Genomic DNA, 16,793 nt, shown 5'->3' with positions numbered 1-16,793 from the left:
CCGAGCAGGCAGGAGCTCACTGCTGCTGCTTACGGGTAGCCAGGGTTAGGGGTAGGCTTGACTCTGCATTACTGTTTCCTTTGGCCGTCACTGAGCACCATTCAGCCCCACACCACCCGACCAGCACTTGGCTAACAAGCTGTACTCTCAAGCTTTCGGCAGCGTAAAGCATCTGTTTTGCTAGGAAACCCATGTCCTGACCACGTAATAAGGCAATTCTGACTGACAAAGTGCATATCTTACTCAAGTAAGACCAGCTGGAAACACCTTTTATGTGCACGGCTCTACCTCCATCCGACTGCTCAGCCCACTGGGGCTTTGTCCAGCAGCAGGAGGTCCCTAAGACATGCCAGCCATGTTAGTCCCCATTGCAGTGTCTCCTGCGGCCGGTGGCAGGGACGACAACCATCCSACACTTGCCCATTGACTTGTACTTTCAGATTCAGTCGACCAACCCTGAATGTGCCCATGGCCATAACTAGGCTGAAGCTATCATTGGTTCCCCTTCCTGGGGCGTATGGGACAACCTCTCACCAGTTGTTTTCTGTAAAGGCAGACAAAGCCTGCTTGAACTTGAACCTCTGCAGAAAGCAGCCATGCTAAAGATGCTGCAAAAGAGCCGGAGCCTGGCGAACGGCAGGCACGGCGCTCTGCGACAGCCCATTACGCTGAATCTGCCTGTTCCTACTCCATTGCCTGGGAAATGGCACAGGCAAAGGTGCGTTGCAGGAGGCAACAACCTTTTCAGCTGTCAGTCCATTTGGTTCAGCAAAAGAGCTATTGCTTGGGAGATGGGGGGCGAAGGCCTAACACCAATTTGCTGAGAGAATGGAGCCCTGCTGCTTTGGGAGGGAGGAATCCACAGCGAGAGATGGCTTTTCAAGAACCGAGCATAATTGTGAGACATTTTGTAGTCGTGATGCCTCAAGGAGAGGTTTGCATTTGCATATCACACACTAAGCAGTCCCCGGTGCATCATTTCAACTCTCTCCGTACAGGCAACGCTCTGCCTGTTTTTATAAGCCAGGAATTGCKCAGTTTGGCCTTCTGAGGCTGTGTGTGAAGGAAGAAACGCTCTGCACTTGCAACTGGCTTTCAGAGACGGGGAATTTGGTCAAATCTCAGTGAACTTAATCCTGACTTCCGTTTGCTTCCTTGTGGCTTGTTACTGCTCTTTGCCCCTTGCTCGAGCTCGGTTTTCCCTGCGGATACATCCGTGACCTGAGCAGGCAGCAAAGGGGATGTGCTGCCACCCTCCAGAGCCAGGCGGCCCTTCCGAGCTCCCTCCCTGTGCCTASCACTCTCCAAGTGCCTGTCCCCACCTAACTGTGTGCAGCTGATGTTAAAAAATTACCTACCCGTGACACCAGAACCAGAGGAGCGCCCATCTTTCTCCTTGGTGTTTGGCAGGGAAAGTGAAAAGCCACTGATAACCAAGGCGGCTGGCAAGGGTGCTGCTCCATTTCAGGGAGAAACACACAGGGCTTTGATGCAAGCAACAAATGGCCGAAGTGCAAAGCCAAACACGACTGTTTCAGATTTCAGCACTTGTCTGCCACAGATTCCTTTTGCGGAACAGCAGCGGCCACTTGCTCAGACAGCTAAGTATTATCATTGATTTCACAGGATCCATTTTTTTAGCACCACAGTAACATACTAAATCTTTTCTTTTAAACGAACAAGCTGACATGGCTGGGGAAAGTAAATTATTCAAAAAGCCCATTGCTTTAAAGATCACAGAGCCTTTCAGAAATGTGAGGTTTCCACTGCCTGCTGCAGAGGCTTTTTCTCTTTTTGCTATTTAGTGCTTTCTTAGTGCTTATTTTATGTATCTCAAACCTCCATATTGTCCACCCAACATTCCTCATTAAAAAGATCTTGCATAAGACTGCCTGTAAACTGAACCAAAAGAGAAGATTAGAGCTACTTAACTGAAATGGCACTGTGTGCCAAATCAGCTGACAGAGGGAATTCAGAGGCAATTTTGTTTTCATTCTTATCTGACCTCATCACAAACTGCAGTTTTAGTTTACCCTGCAGGGGAACATTTTTGTTTTGGTTTTTCATTCTGCTGCCCCTCTTTGGATCCATCTCCTTGTCCCAGTGCTGCTGGGGCTCCATGGGCCGCAAGAACAGAGCTGGCACGTGCAGCACTCGTGCCACTCTCGGTGGCTTCCCACACTGCTCTTGCTCAGAAAGGCACTTGGCAGGGGTGGCCACCAGTAATTTATTTTATACCTCTGTAGTCCTGGGGCCAGCTCCATTCTCCAGCTTCATTCAGCATTTGCACTTGCCAAGCCCACCTATTTCTGTTGGCAGGATGTGAGGCCAAAGGAAGCAGAACGTGTGAGGCCTCTGCCCCACAAGGAGCCCTGTTGCCCCAGCCCTGCACGCAGGCGCATGCCTAAGTGCACRCCAGCGACTTCGGAGTGCAGACAGCAGCTCCTCCCAAATCCCCTTTGGTCTTCCTTGGACGCCTGAACTCCTYTTCTTCAGCACTACCTTCTCTCTCTCCTGTTCAACACTGGTACAATTCTGAATTGAGTTTTTGCCCTTTGGATTAGAATTGCCCATCCTTTCACGACCAAATTAGCTCAGAGACTTTCAAGTGTCTTTTGGTAATAATAAAAATCTGTTTTTCCAGTGTTACATACCTAAGTGTTTATATAGACCTATTTCATGTGATAACCTTATTGGCTCCTCACATTAGACAAAGTTCAATCAAAATGTAATTTTCTCCAAGTATCATAGCTGAATGCCCCAAACCCGATTTGTGTGCTTTCTTCTCATCCAACAGACAGGACAATATTGAGGGARGGGGAAGGAGGGGAGAAAGGGACATGAACAGTATTTCTGATTAAATAAAACCCTACTATGGGAGTCAATATGACTATAAATCATTTCCTCCGCAGAACAATCACCCCAACCCAACCACAGAGTAGAGTGGCAGCCAGGTGGGTGCAGTTGCTGCCCGCAAGCACATGAGACAAGACTTTAATTAAATAAAGAAGCTGCTGCACCTCCTCACGTGCTAGCTGAGACCCCAAATCTGGTTTGGTATTCACACCCAAACACTGCTAAACTGGAGATGGTCGGGAGGAGGACAAGAACAGCCTAGCGGACTGTAACACATGTCCCACTGCAGGGCCTTTTAGGGGCCTGGACTTTCAGGTTATGAAAAAAGCTGCAATTTGTGTGACTAAAAATACTTAAATAGAAGAAACTTTTCAGCATAATTTTCCACTAGTAGAGCAAGGGATATTAAAAGCAGTGGCTAGAAATGGAATTGGAAAGACTTCTTGCCAGAAATGAGGTACCACTACCATGTTAGTAGCACATACCAGCAGCTGAGACAGGATTTCCACTTGAAGGAAATTAAAAATCAAGATGGGGTTTTTAATTCCTAGAAGATACAGTAGATGGGAGTCAGAATTTAAAGTGGCTCACTCACCTCTTCAGTGGAGGACTTGATCCAAGCAGGTGTTTACAGGGCACCCTTGTACCATCAGCCCTTGGGCYGTGCAGGATGACAAGCAGGCACTGATGACCTCCTCCGCTGTCCCCTCCAGATTTCTGATGTGACTGCAGCTTAAGCTAAGCCTGGATAAGCAAGCTACACATGTTAGCCTGGCAAAAAATAAATACTTGACAGGTTTTTCCATTTCTTTCTGGTTCTAGTGGCAGGAAGATCGAATTGTACTTTAGGAACAGCAGAATGGATTGTGACTGAAAAGGACATTTTTTTACTGGCTTGGGAGGTGTAAGGGGTGGCTCCTAATTTAAAGTAAGATGATTCACTTCTGAAAATTGTGGAAAATTTTCACTGTATAGTAACAAGGATATAGTACTCTAGAGCCTGTACCGCAGCACAGGCATTTCAAGCAAACAGGTCTTTAGCAGAAGTAYTTTAAACCATTGACTTTATTAAAATACTTAATACACAGTTTGTAGAGGAATGTACTTACATTTTCTGGAAACTCAAATGAAACCAAATTTAACTATATATTTAACAAATGACAAAATGCTGGATGGATTCATGCTGTATACCAAAGAGCAGAGAAGGTTTATTATTATTATTTTCCTTGCACAGACTCTTCTTTGCTTCTTAGCTTCAATCTCTGAGGATCAGAGCAGTAGCAGAAGTGAATTTAAGTTTCTCACAGCATAAGAGCCCCATATCCTTCCACGAGATCCGTCATGCTCGCCTTCCCCTGACGTCTCCTCTTCCAGAAAGCGCAGGTGATTGACCTTGCTGAAGAGCCACCAGGTTGTAATGTAAGAGGAGAGCTAGAGTCAAACGTGACGTGGAGCTCTAAACTAGTTCTCAGTGTCATTATTCACTCAAAATACTAATTTCAAGCTGAGCATGAGAAGAAGACACTATCAAAACACAGCAAGGGCCGCAGTGCATTCCCAAACCTGGTGGACACATGTGGAACACGGCCGGTAGCGCTGCTGCTCCGAAGTAAAGGCAAAGCAGAAATTAAGTCTTGTTGAGATACAAGATGCAAGGGCTCAGGAGACAAAAGGAGAAGATCTGGACACATCCTCACAATAGTGAAATGTCCTAACTCATTTAAAATGTTGTACTCATCATAGACATTGCAATTATCATAGACCATGAAGATCCCTGACAAAAAATGTTATGACAATGTCAAAGACAAGAGTATGATCTAAGGGAAAATACACTTATGCTAACTGAAGAAATAACTGTGTGTTTCAATGCAAGATGCACAGAGGCTGCATAGGTTTTCACATCGAATTTGTAAGGCTCTTTTTTAGGAGATCAAGTTTGCAACCTTGCATAGGTGATATTATATCTTTTCTATAGATAATATGCAGAAAGTATGTACAGTTTGCTAACACATTTTCTTCCTCTCACTTTTTTTTTTTTTTTTTTTAACCACAGTATAAAAAGTAACTTAACTTCTTCAGTTCTCTAAAACACACATGGAATATCCCCGAAAAAGCCACTAGGGCACCACCTCAGTGAGACTGTGCATCTTTATACAATGGGTTGAAACAGCTGGAGAAGCCACTACAAAGCACAGCCTAGTTCCCATAGAAAATAAAATACTGCTAACTGAATTGTTTACAAACATTAAAACTCATTCAAAYAGACATACATTTTAGTTATTATCCCAAATCTTTAATGTTCACTCATCAGATTCTTGAATGGGTGGTTGCATTGTACTTACACATCAGGTCAACAGTATGCACAGCCAGCCAGATCCCAGCATGTCAAATGCACAGTAGACCGTAAGATCTGCGTTAGCTTGGTTTCTAATCCCAGCTCAGAGCAGCTCCTCCCTTAGTCAACTGGAGTTGTCTTAAAGTTAGTGTTAGGACCAAGTGCCAGCACTGCCACCATTGGGGCATCTGCTTCTCCATCGGGTATGATGGAGTTAGCGTGTGCATTAGGATGATGAGGACAGCCTGTCAATGAGCGTCCTGTTCCCCATGATGCTAAATCACATCCAGAAATGTTTTCTCTTTATTTATCCTTGTCTTGCAATTACTTAAAACTTTCCCTTGTGATGTGGCTCTTTTCCACTGAAACTACCTCCTCCTCCACACAGGAGTGCTTGGGCATTTCTTTGGCTGTTTTATGCCGGGGTCTAATATGTGCTGTTCTGCAAACCACAGAGAAGTGCATTTTGTAACAGTACTTACGGCGGTATCACTGTGGAGATGTAAGTCCTCTACTAGAAACTTTCTCAGAACAGACACTTCAATACTAAAGACATGGTGTGTGCTCTCTAACTCCAGAAAAAAACTGAAAAGGCGAAGCTAAAATCAGCCCACTGTGTATTTGGTGCACTAAGTTTAAACACRGGGAAGAAAAAGACAGACACATACCCAGCACACTTTCTTTCAAAAGGATGGGTGCCTTTTACAAGAAGAATTCATGTTTTTTTGTTTTGTAAGTATTTTGACAACAAAAACTCGACTAATTTTAAAATTAGTGAAATCTGAGAAAGCTTTTGTTTTTAAGCAACAAGGTGCACAAACAACATTGCTATTTGCTGTTAGACACAAGTCTCAGAAATGCAGGGAAACTATGATAAATTAAACTATGAACGACAAATTCCAACCAGCTGAATAACAATAATTAAAAAAAAAACACTTCTTTTTTGCTTTAAACATAGCTTTTAAAAAGTACAGCATCCCAATGTTTTCTCAGTTCCAGATCGTGGACATTATAAATTAAAGGTGAAAAGATTTCCATATAGAAGCGAGGCAGCTTTCCATTGATTCCATTGTACTGTTCTTGTCTAAACCTTTGGAATTTTCATCTCCGGATACCACAACATAGGGCTGAATTTTTCAGTTACAAAACAATGTCCATTCATGATGTGGAATCGGAAAAKAAACAAAACAAACAAACAAACAAAAAGGAAATCAAAAAGAGGCACACCTAAGTATTTACAGCAATTCAGCCCTAATGTTTCCCCCAGCACTCATGCTGGCTCGTGCAGGGCTGCGGAGGCGCCGGCCGCGGGCCCAGCCTTATGTGACGCTGCGCGGCCTCTTGGGCGGCGGCGGCGGCATGAGTTCTGTGTCGGGGTCGAGGTGGTGCTTCCGCACCGGCCCCTGCGGAGCTGCCGTACACCTCTCTATGAACTCGAAGAGCATCTCTTTCGTCACCGGGTGCTGGATGCTGTTGCACACGGCTGCAAACAAAGTGCACGTCAGCAAAGCTGTCTGTTGCTTGCATAAGGTGATCCCCTTTGCAAAATAAGTAACACTTATTTGGCTGTAAACAGGTATTTTTGTGAGACTCTTGGATCAAAAAGTCTTTGCTTTGCCCTTGGGGACTGTGGAGGACAGGGAGCAAAGCGCTCTTGCCACAGCACATACCTCATTCAGAATCACTCCTGGATTCTGTAACACTATTGGAACTACAAAGTAGCACATATGTGTGTGCATGTGTACATATAAGTGTATATAGGCCTCATACAGGAAGGCCTGTATGAAGGCCTTCACCGGCCAAGAACTGACACTCTATCAGTGAGTGAAGAGAGCAAGAGAGCAAGAGACAGACCTTGTGAAATTGACTTGAAAATGCTAACTAAATCATTAGAAAATTTGCCAAAATTGAACATCTTGGAATTAAAAATTAGTACAATTACTATTAAAACATAATTAGTTTTAATTAACATTAATTTACATTTAACATTTAATTAACATTAAAACATTAAAGCATGTAAAAACATGCAGCATTTATTTTATTAGGGACATATAATTGTGTACCTGAAAGGATATATATGTTTATAAAATGTTTATGCTTGTAAAAAGGTTCAATTGTCTTTAAATAAATAGATGCAACTTTAGCTTCCTCTAGTTAATCGTGAGACTTAGCGAGAAGAAAAAAATCCCCCAAAAGCAAGAAAATAAGTAGGATTCCTATGACTATCTTGAAACAAAAAGTGTAACATTGTTTCAAAATAATTCACTGCCCAAAATGTATGCAGTGTCATTGAAGATAATCTACTGACTCCTACATTTCTGAACAAAATTTAACCCCTGAGAATGAAACATAACACTATTACAAGTAACAATGATATAGTAACTTTTGAAAACACTCTTCTGCTGCAGAAGCATTCACAATATTAATTCAAGCATTAATTCATAGCATTAATACAAGTTAATATAATGCAATCAATTGACAGTATTAATACAAGTTATAAAACATCTCAGCATTATTTTTTGATTATCATATTTATTTTTAATGTGCTTTAAAAGTTCTATGTGCGACCAGCAGTTAAAAATCATTTTGACTCTAAGTATTTTGGGGAAAAACTTTTTTCAATTTGAAAAGGCTCATAATTCAGAAGATACTTATTTTGATGCTATTTCAGCTATTAAAGCATTTTTTTAAATGAGACAGAAAACCAGGAAGAGAGAAGATATAAAGATAGGAACACTTGAAGACCCAAATGAGAAAATGGAGCTTCTGGAGATTTCAGAAACATTCAAAAATGAAAAATGTGAAAAATTCTGCTCTCAAATTTCCCCACAGAAAATTTAAAATATTTCTTAAATAATACTTCCCTTAGGAGCATTTCTTGCTATTAAGTTTATCATATTCTGGTGGGAAAAAAAAGAAGAATGATCTCTCAGTTGCTCTAGAAAATGAGAATGTGGGCTGTTGCATTTACCCTTACAAAAAAAAAAAAAAAAAAAAAAGACTACCCAGAAAGCTCCAAGGAAAAATTATTGAAATAATAAGGTGAAGAGTAATTTAGCTCCTGACTGCAAAAAGAAGTCACTGCACTTTTATGTGTGGTCCATTCCTCTTCCTCAGCCAAGACAGTTCAGCAAGCATTTCAAATAGATTCTGGGCTGGTGTCCAAAGGTGCCAGCAGATTTATTGTCAACTGACCAAATGACCGTATTTTATTTCTTCAAGAAAAACTACTTATGGAAATAGAAGTCTGTCAGTTAAATACTATTGCAGGAATATTGCAAATAAGGAATGTTCTTAGATCTCATTTAAAAGACCTAAAAATCTGTCTGAATAAGTGTTTGCAGTTCTGCAAAGACACAGCACTTGTTTATTAATTTTGAAATACTGCCTCTGAGTATTTGTTAATCCTGYTGAAACCAAAGCACTCATGGTACATATACTCTGAACATGACATAAACCTTTGGAAGGTGAGGACCTATACTTGTAAGTTACATACATGAGGACTCMAAACAGGTGTGAGAATGCAGAGCACCTTTCCTCCTTAAGCTCTTTAAGAAGTTAAACTCAGAATGTAAAAAAAAAAACTCAAAAAGCCRATTATTCTACTCACCCATGGCAGTGCTGTATGCATTTGGAAAGCTCTTGTCTATTCTCTGCCTCATGAAGACCCAACAGTTGTTTTCAAACTTGCACTCTATAATTTTATTGTCATACTGTTTCAGCTCTTTTGTCACCTGTTTAAAAAAATAATTCGGGATAAACATCTTTTTTCATCTTTCTTCTTTTTGTGATAAATAATTGAAGATCAGGAGCTGCTCAGTAACATGCCTCCATCCCACACAAAAAACTACACAGACTACATCTCCATTATACATATGCTCAGCTACTCATCATTTTAAAAATACTTTTCAAATCTGCTGTCAATATAGAGCAATTATATTATGCTAAAACATCACCAGCTCTAGCACAGGGGGAAAAAAAAGTCACTTCTGGCCCAAATGCAAATAGGTTTCCATGGGAATTAACTGCTTCCAGTGTGCCACTGCCAGCCTGAGTGCACGAAATGTATTATCCATGTTTCATCATCCTGCTTTGTTCAAGATCTCAAAGCCAAATGTCCTATTTCAGGACCAGAAAAAGCTAACAGAAAATCATTTCACTTCATTTTTCTTTTAAATATAAAAACAAAATTCCAGAATAATGGGCATTTCAGGTCACACACATTCAAATATTCTCCAGGCCTCATTGTATTGATTCACAGATGTGTCAGCAGCCAACACCCCGAGCTCTTTGTCTTTCTCTTTGGCAATACTAGTTGCTTTGGCAATGTACTTTGTGTGCACCGGACTTCCTAGTTGTTTTGGCTACTTCATCCTATGCATCCTAATCTGTGACACAATGCAAAATATTCATGTAGCCATGGTAACCCAAGATCCTTATCTAACGCTTTAACAATTTTACCCATACTCTCTATTTTCTTCCAAAGAGCCTCTTCACAAGTATAAACCTCCATTTAACTGCTAGCTGTGCTTAACTCTGCTATGCTTCAGCAACCAAAAGCTCTACGAGGAAATGTAACATTTCAGATCCCACATATAAAAGCTCTTCTACAAGAGATTGGTTATTTCAGTTCATTAGCATAATTTTTCATCTCTGTTGTCTACTTACTCATGAGTAGTGACACGTGAATTTACCACTGTCAAAGGGATACGGGTTTGAAAAAGGCCATGACTGTCTACAGGCAACGTAGCAGCACATACAGGWGCAAGTCCAAGAACCTGCTTTGCATTAATTTCCAGATAAAGGCAATTAAGAAAACTGGGCCCTGAACAATGCTCTCAGTCCTCCTACACTGCATGGAACAGGTCTTATTCTTAAACTGATAAGCAGAATGCTAACATTTTACTTGGTATTCGCTCTGACTACTTCTGCTCATTCCAGGGAGCCCTAGGGTTTTCCTTGCCACATGAGAATGACACTGTGAGACAATTTTGTTAAAACTGCTTTACAACTGAGGCTTGTTACAGCATTAAGTCTTTGTGAGCCGGCGGATCAGGTCCATCTCCCACATTATTTTTTTCATCCATTTCCTCACCCACAAAGAGCTTTTCCTGTAACCTCTCCAATAATCCAGTACCCACACTATCCATCTTTTCCTTTCTACCACTGTCTGCTCAACACACTGGTTCTTTACATACATATTGAAAAGAGATACACAGTCTAGATGTCTGCCTGACACGTGCAGCTGCTATATTTACATTTCTTTAGTGCATTCAGGAAAACTCCTTCTAACCCACCATGGATGTGCAAGGACTTGGGGAGGTTTATTAGGCTGAAAACTGCTGCATATTGTCAGTGGGTACAACTCTGTGTCTGTCTTCCTGCCAAAGCAGGGAAGTGTTGGAAAGATCACCTACCACAGAGAAAAGCAGAGCACTGCAAGCAATTGCTTAAGCTAACAATCTCGTAAGGCTTTGTCAGTTTATCATTCTGCTAGTGTTCAGATGCTCAGAATAGTAATAAACTACGTGGCAGCTCTATCTGACTGTGGCAATTAGGCAGCTTTATTAACTATCTATATAGTTGCTTGGCCATTCATTAGCAATGTGAGAGACAGATCTTTCCTGAAAGTATGAGTACCTGCCAAAGCACTGACTTAGCTGAATTTTCCTGAAAGAGAAGTGGTGATCTCAGGGTTTTAACCATTGCAGGTTTTAGCAATTATCTCAGAAAAGAAGTAGAGGTCCTAGCGTTTCCTATACCATGTCAGTGGAAGTCCTCACGGCAATGTTTACATACAATTTAGGAGCTGTTGGGCACTTGATGGGGGCTACAGGTACTCCGTGCACAGTGTACCTGCAGCATTGAAATACTCTCCTGCGTCTTAGCAAAACTCTGTGTCTGCACTGTCTATGCACAGGAAGGAAAGAGCGAGTGAAAAAGCCCTTAATAATCCATATATCTATAAGCTGCACTCCATACCTACACACTTCCTGCATGCTCCTTCATTTGAAGGAACTGACCTTTAAAGAGGGACAGGGTATCTTCAGATCTGTTTTTAATCTTCTTCCTTTAGCAGATTTTCTGAGATTCTCCAAACCAGATGTCCTGATTGTCCCTTGACCGCAGCAGGCTCATCCCTTGTTCCTCCATGTGACTATCACAGCCTATGTAGGATCTGAGCCAGACACCACCACCTCTCCTCCTGAAATGGCCTTCCCCCAGCATGTGCTGCATAGCAATGTTAAGCGTGTTTCACAGTGTTATGAACAACAGAGACATCTTTTCCTTCCTCCAGAAAGGGTTTCTCACTGCCTCATATCACCTTCTCTGTCATTCACCATGAAAGGTTTTGGGGCGATAAAGTTAGGAAAGCTCCCATTTTGCATCCTCCTCTCCCCTCCCCCAATTTTCTGAAAGAAAGTCGAAGTACAGAAGAAGTACCTAACCCATCTCAAATCGTCTCACCTTGCAGAGTATTGCAACCATTCTGAGATCAATCATGACGGCTTGTTTACATGCTACCATATTTYATAGTTGTTTTAAGTTCAAAAAAGAGGGGAAACCAGTGCCCTAGCATGTGGTTAGGTCCTCTGAGAAGAGCTATGTTATCTGCGCTGACTACCARGGGGCAAGGATCATAGGTATTTTTGTGCACTCTTATAGTGCACTTTATTTTTGGATTGGGCCCTTATTCCACATCGAGTCATTCTTTCCTTCATTTCAAGCATGTATATTTTCCCCAAGGACTTAATTCAAACATTAGTCCCTGACTATTAAGAATGAAATTCCTGTGTAAGGTGCTACTTTATGTAAGAGGTAACAACAATAAAAACTTAGATTTTAAGGTAATTAAAGTGATATTTCAGGCAGTATTTTTACAACAGGAAAAAAACTCATGTGTCTGTTTTCTCCCCATTTCTTCCTCTTTTGAAAGAAAATGGAGATGCATTGATTAATAAAGATGTGACATAAATTCTATACTATATTTCTATATGCACGTCTTCTTCAAAGCAATTAAAATCATTTTATTTCAGTAAAATACACAACCCACTTTACAGGCAGTGTACGGAAAACCTTAGCACATTTTCTTTCCGTTCTCTAAATTGCCTTTTTACTGCACTTTCCCCTCTATTACCAAACATTTATGGAAAGAAAATTGTTCTTCAATTCACCTGTTTCTATTGCTTATTCCACATCTGAAGCCATCAGCCTACTTCTGCGATCCTCAGAAAAAATGACAGTAATGGCAGACACAGAAAATATTAACTTCCATGAGAGAACAAACGAGCAAAAGCAGTAGTTGAATTCTTATAAAATGAGAAAGATCTTTATTTCTATGCTTTTATGTCTTAGCACAGAGTAAGAAAAGGAATCATAGCACACATGAAAGATAAGACTCGAAATGTAATGGCTTTTTATTTTCTAAGCAGAAACAGCTTTTGTAATAGCTAACACTCAATGAAAGTGCACAAACTGGTGGGGCTTTTTGTCGTTGTTTGTTCCAATAGCTGGAGTGAAAAAGAAGTTTAGTGCTGCCATGTAAAGTCTGGAAAGCAATTCTCCCTCTCTCCAATGAAGTTAACTTGTATCCATTAGGATCCATTCTTAGGGCCAAAGAAAACAAAACAGACAAGGTAACACATCCYACTGAGAAAAAAAAACACCAAAGCCTCTAACTTTTAGACATTCTTTAATAAACTTTTTTTCCCTTCTTTTCRGGTAAAATCTCTCATCTATCTGGATAAAAGCAAAGCCTTTAAAGGATGTGTAAACAAGTAAGTGCAGCTTTTTAAAGGCCTGCACATACAATAAATGTACACAGGGCCTCAAATATTAGTACTGCCAAAACTACAGCAGTTAATTGGTTAAGCGCTTCGTATTTTTATTCAAGCCAAAAGAGATTTCATGATGTAATTTAGCAACTGTATCTTAACATGGTTTAAAAGATTATTTAATCTAGATAAAATGTTGGAAGTAAAATAAGAGCATTGGTAACCAATTCACTTTAATTACATATCCTGGTGGTGTGTATTTTTAAGCAACGTATCATCCGATAAACAGTTAYCAGCTTGCATAAACAATGCAGTTGAGATGTTTATTCAGTATTAAAAAAGGCTTCTAAGTTTAACTACACAGTATCTTGTGTGCATTAGAAATGGAACTACTCCAATTTTCAGAACTCAAGGAAACTTTAGGAAATAAAAAAAAAAGTTTTGTTCACAGTGAACGATACTGCTAACACTGAGTATTGAAAAAAATCACGGAATAAGCCAAAGAAAAAAGGAAAATAAAAATGAAAAGATGGGGGGAATGTAGGAGATACACAAATGTTTTATTTATGTAAATTCTTCAAGTYATAGACCTTTTTCTAATACTCAGGCGAGAACCTGGCACACTGAAGTAATGATACCACTAACAGTCACTAAGGTAATGCTGAAACTTTGAAGACATATGTCAAAGAACAACCCGCCCCCGCATCCCCCTCCCCCCCCAAAAAAGGAAAACACAGGCAAAGCTGTAAAAATACCATAGAAAACTCCACAATTGATTAGCAGATAGTCCAAAAACAAATAAACAACAACAATAATAAATCCCTTGAACRAAGGACAAAGACTCCAATGAAGGTTTCTGTAGCAGCTATCCCTCACAAGGAATGCAAGTAACTGAAATATAGGAGAAGACGCGGCCAGCTGAATCAGCAAGGCACCACAGTGAGAGCTGGTAGAGAGCTCCAATGAAGAGCTGTAATGCAGCAAGGACTCCAGAAACACTCCACTGCAGACGTAATGCTGTGTATGTGCACGTAAGAGACAGCTCAGGCAGCCAGTCTTTGCCCCCATTTCTATTCTGCACAGTCAACACTGCTTTTGTGCAAGGGAGACAGCCCTAAACTGGGACCACTTTATGCTWAGAAACTAAGCCTCTGCTAGAGGAGCAGCACACAAATAATAAATAATAGACTCCTGGCTCATTCATAAATCATGAATTTCACAACAGTATTCTCAGTYTGCAAATGGAGAAAGCGAGAGTGAAAGTTTGCATTCACATACAGGAAAAGCATTCACCCAACATTAAGTTCTCTAAACCCTATCTTAATTACCCTTCAGGTACTTACTATCATGCTGCCAAGACAGTCAGGGACCCAGGGCTGTTGACATATCTTTAATAATTTATCAGCAAAAAACGAAACAAATCTTCMAGAGACAAAACAACACTCTTGCTGTTTTACAGCCTTTGGCAATTCTATTTCGATATCTCAAACAAGAGAAAGCACCTGGAAGGCAACTGTGTCATAACAGGACTAAAGAGAATTTCTTTTGGCATCTGTCTTCTGTGTGCACTTTCTCATATGGTTGTTTTCATCTTTATMCTGAGTTCTTCTTACCGTAGTATTCTACATTTAGCTCATCTGTCCTTACATTTTGAAATGAGTTCCTTCACTCTTTGTCACACTACTTTGGACAGGCTTACACACAGCATCTCTACAGCAAGGCTATCAGAAGCTTCTCATCAGCTATTCTGTATTGTTAGAAGGAATAAAAAAAAAAAAGCAAACATTTCATATTCACACATACACATATTTCATATGTGAAATATGTTATGTTTTTATGGGTATTATACCTGTAATATTTAGTATTTTTAAAGGAGCATGAACTATGCAAGGAACTTGAAACTATGCAAGGCTTTCAGATTAGAATATCTTATTTTCTGAAGCTTTCAGTTTCTGTATTTAGGAATTAATTTGCACATATTCATTTGGCCCGAGCTGTAAAGACTCTTAAATTGTATACTTCTAAGCAGAATCATAAGATCAATTAGTCAATTATGTTATCACAACATTATCAATAGCATTAATGTTATCAGGACCCAGTCCTAAGCCCATTTCTAGCCATTGCTAAACTGGGCTCCAAAATGTYCTGTGAAAAAACATTCTCCATCTTTCTAAAAAATGCCACCTGACACCAAAATAAACCAAYATAAATAAACCAAAATGCAAAGTAGCAAATAATTGCGAGTCTTTTAAACCCACCTTCACTTTTAACAACATGCAGCTTTCAAATGACAGCCATTATGAATTATGTTCTTTCCCTCCATTTAGCTCCCAAAGAAGCTAGTTTCATATGCTTGAATGTTTTTTTCATAAATCAAAATTCGCCGAGAACAATTATGTTAGCACTACGAGGAAATTTGTTTGCTTTGTTAAATTGAGCTTCAAAAGCATCGATTGAACATACATTTGTGATTACAAGCTATGTCTATTCTTATATCCATTCAAAGTGTTTACTTTATTACAGCTTATTATAAATGTACTGTCTAGAATGCAGCAGCATGACTGTTCAATTTCCAGGCCGTAATTTTATGATAATCATATGTAATATATTCATGTGTCTACTCCACTGCCTAACAAAGCCCAAACTGGTTTGTTAGCAGCTCTGCCTTCCCCTGGCTCAAATTTCTTTCCCTTGGAACACTACTGAAAAACAACATTATGGAAGATTTAATCAGGATTTTGCTTTATAGTCCTACACTTACAGCAGGCATATAAAGACCCATAAAACACTGGAAGCTGACTTCGCTATACTGACATTATCAAACACTGGTATCTAAGTGATATGTAAATTATTAAACATGCCATGGAAGCATTAATAGAAAGGTGGRGGTAGGGCTTTAAATTTATTATTTTTTCAACATCTAGAAATGCTATTACTTCTTGAAAGTGTTGAGATGGATGACAATGTGCAACTACAGACCTAAGAGTGAGACCTAAAAACATGCAAAGAGCAGAACTAAATAAACTTACTTTTAATCTCCAATACTTGTATTTCCAGCAAGTTTTTTCAGTTTTTGCTTTTCGCTTTATAGAAAGTAGCCAATGCCTTTTTGTTAATGTATTTCAGAGGTGTTTTCTAGTAATTGATACACCTGACACTAAACCCCAAAGATCATAGAAAAAGGTTTAAAAGAGGTTTTGGCAAAGAGAAAAATTCAGACAGTACCTAGCACCCTTCACTGTATTAGAGTGGTYTGCCATCAACCAAGTCTCCCAAAAACCAAAAGGTCAGGCCAGGGAGGCAGCTCTATCTTGCTCATTGTAACTTTTATACAATACTTRTAATATCTACCATTTTTGAAGGTGCATCAGATCTTGAAATTATGCAAGGCTTTTAGATTAAAATAGTATTTTTTGAAATAAGCTTTCAGGTTTYATACTTAAGAAAGAACTGACTTTACATTTTCAAATACAAAATGACAAAAAGTCAAACTGCAATGATTTTAAAAATCTTGCCATTTGGAGGGGCAAGGCTTACACCAATTGCCAAGAGCTTGGAGTTCACAACACTGCTGATTCAATCTTCATTTTTTAACTAGATACAGTTTACTACTACGACCACTGAGATGAGAAAGCTGGCAAATTGCTTACTAAAACACTACAATAATATAAAACACAAAACCAGGAAAAGAAAAACACCACCACCAMCAACAAAAAACATGTAAAGCAACCAAAAAAATCAAAAGCTATGCAATCAGCAAAGATGTAGGAAAAATGTGGTGAATGCCATGTTAGGCATATTGTACTACTTTCATTGCATTTTTAACC

The 16,793-nt window shown here is 39.8% G+C and overlaps 1 protein-coding gene across 2 annotated transcripts in view; it reads right to left on the bottom strand.

The window, feature by feature from the left end:
* Positions 1–4,099: 4,099 nt before the first annotated feature.
* RNGTT (RNA guanylyltransferase and 5'-phosphatase) overlaps positions 4,100–16,793 on the bottom strand; it is a 164,571-nt gene continuing 151,877 nt past the window's right edge. For both annotated transcript variants that reach the window (XM_026038425.1, XM_026038426.1), the window contains 2 exons: positions 8,802–8,925; positions 4,100–6,674 (listed from right to left, as the gene is read on the bottom strand). In XM_026038425.1, the coding sequence (XP_025894210.1) occupies positions 6,511–6,674; positions 8,802–8,925 (288 nt within the window). In that variant the 3' untranslated portion in view covers positions 4,100–6,510. The remainder of the gene's footprint in view (positions 6,675–8,801; positions 8,926–16,793) is intronic.

Source organism: Nothoprocta perdicaria, unplaced genomic scaffold (genome assembly GCF_003342845.1).
Source record: "Nothoprocta perdicaria isolate Ctin4 unplaced genomic scaffold, notPer1 scaffold_21, whole genome shotgun sequence".
NCBI lineage: Eukaryota > Metazoa > Chordata > Aves > Tinamiformes > Tinamidae > Nothoprocta > Nothoprocta perdicaria.
This window is presented reverse-complemented; position numbering and strand designations above follow the sequence as displayed.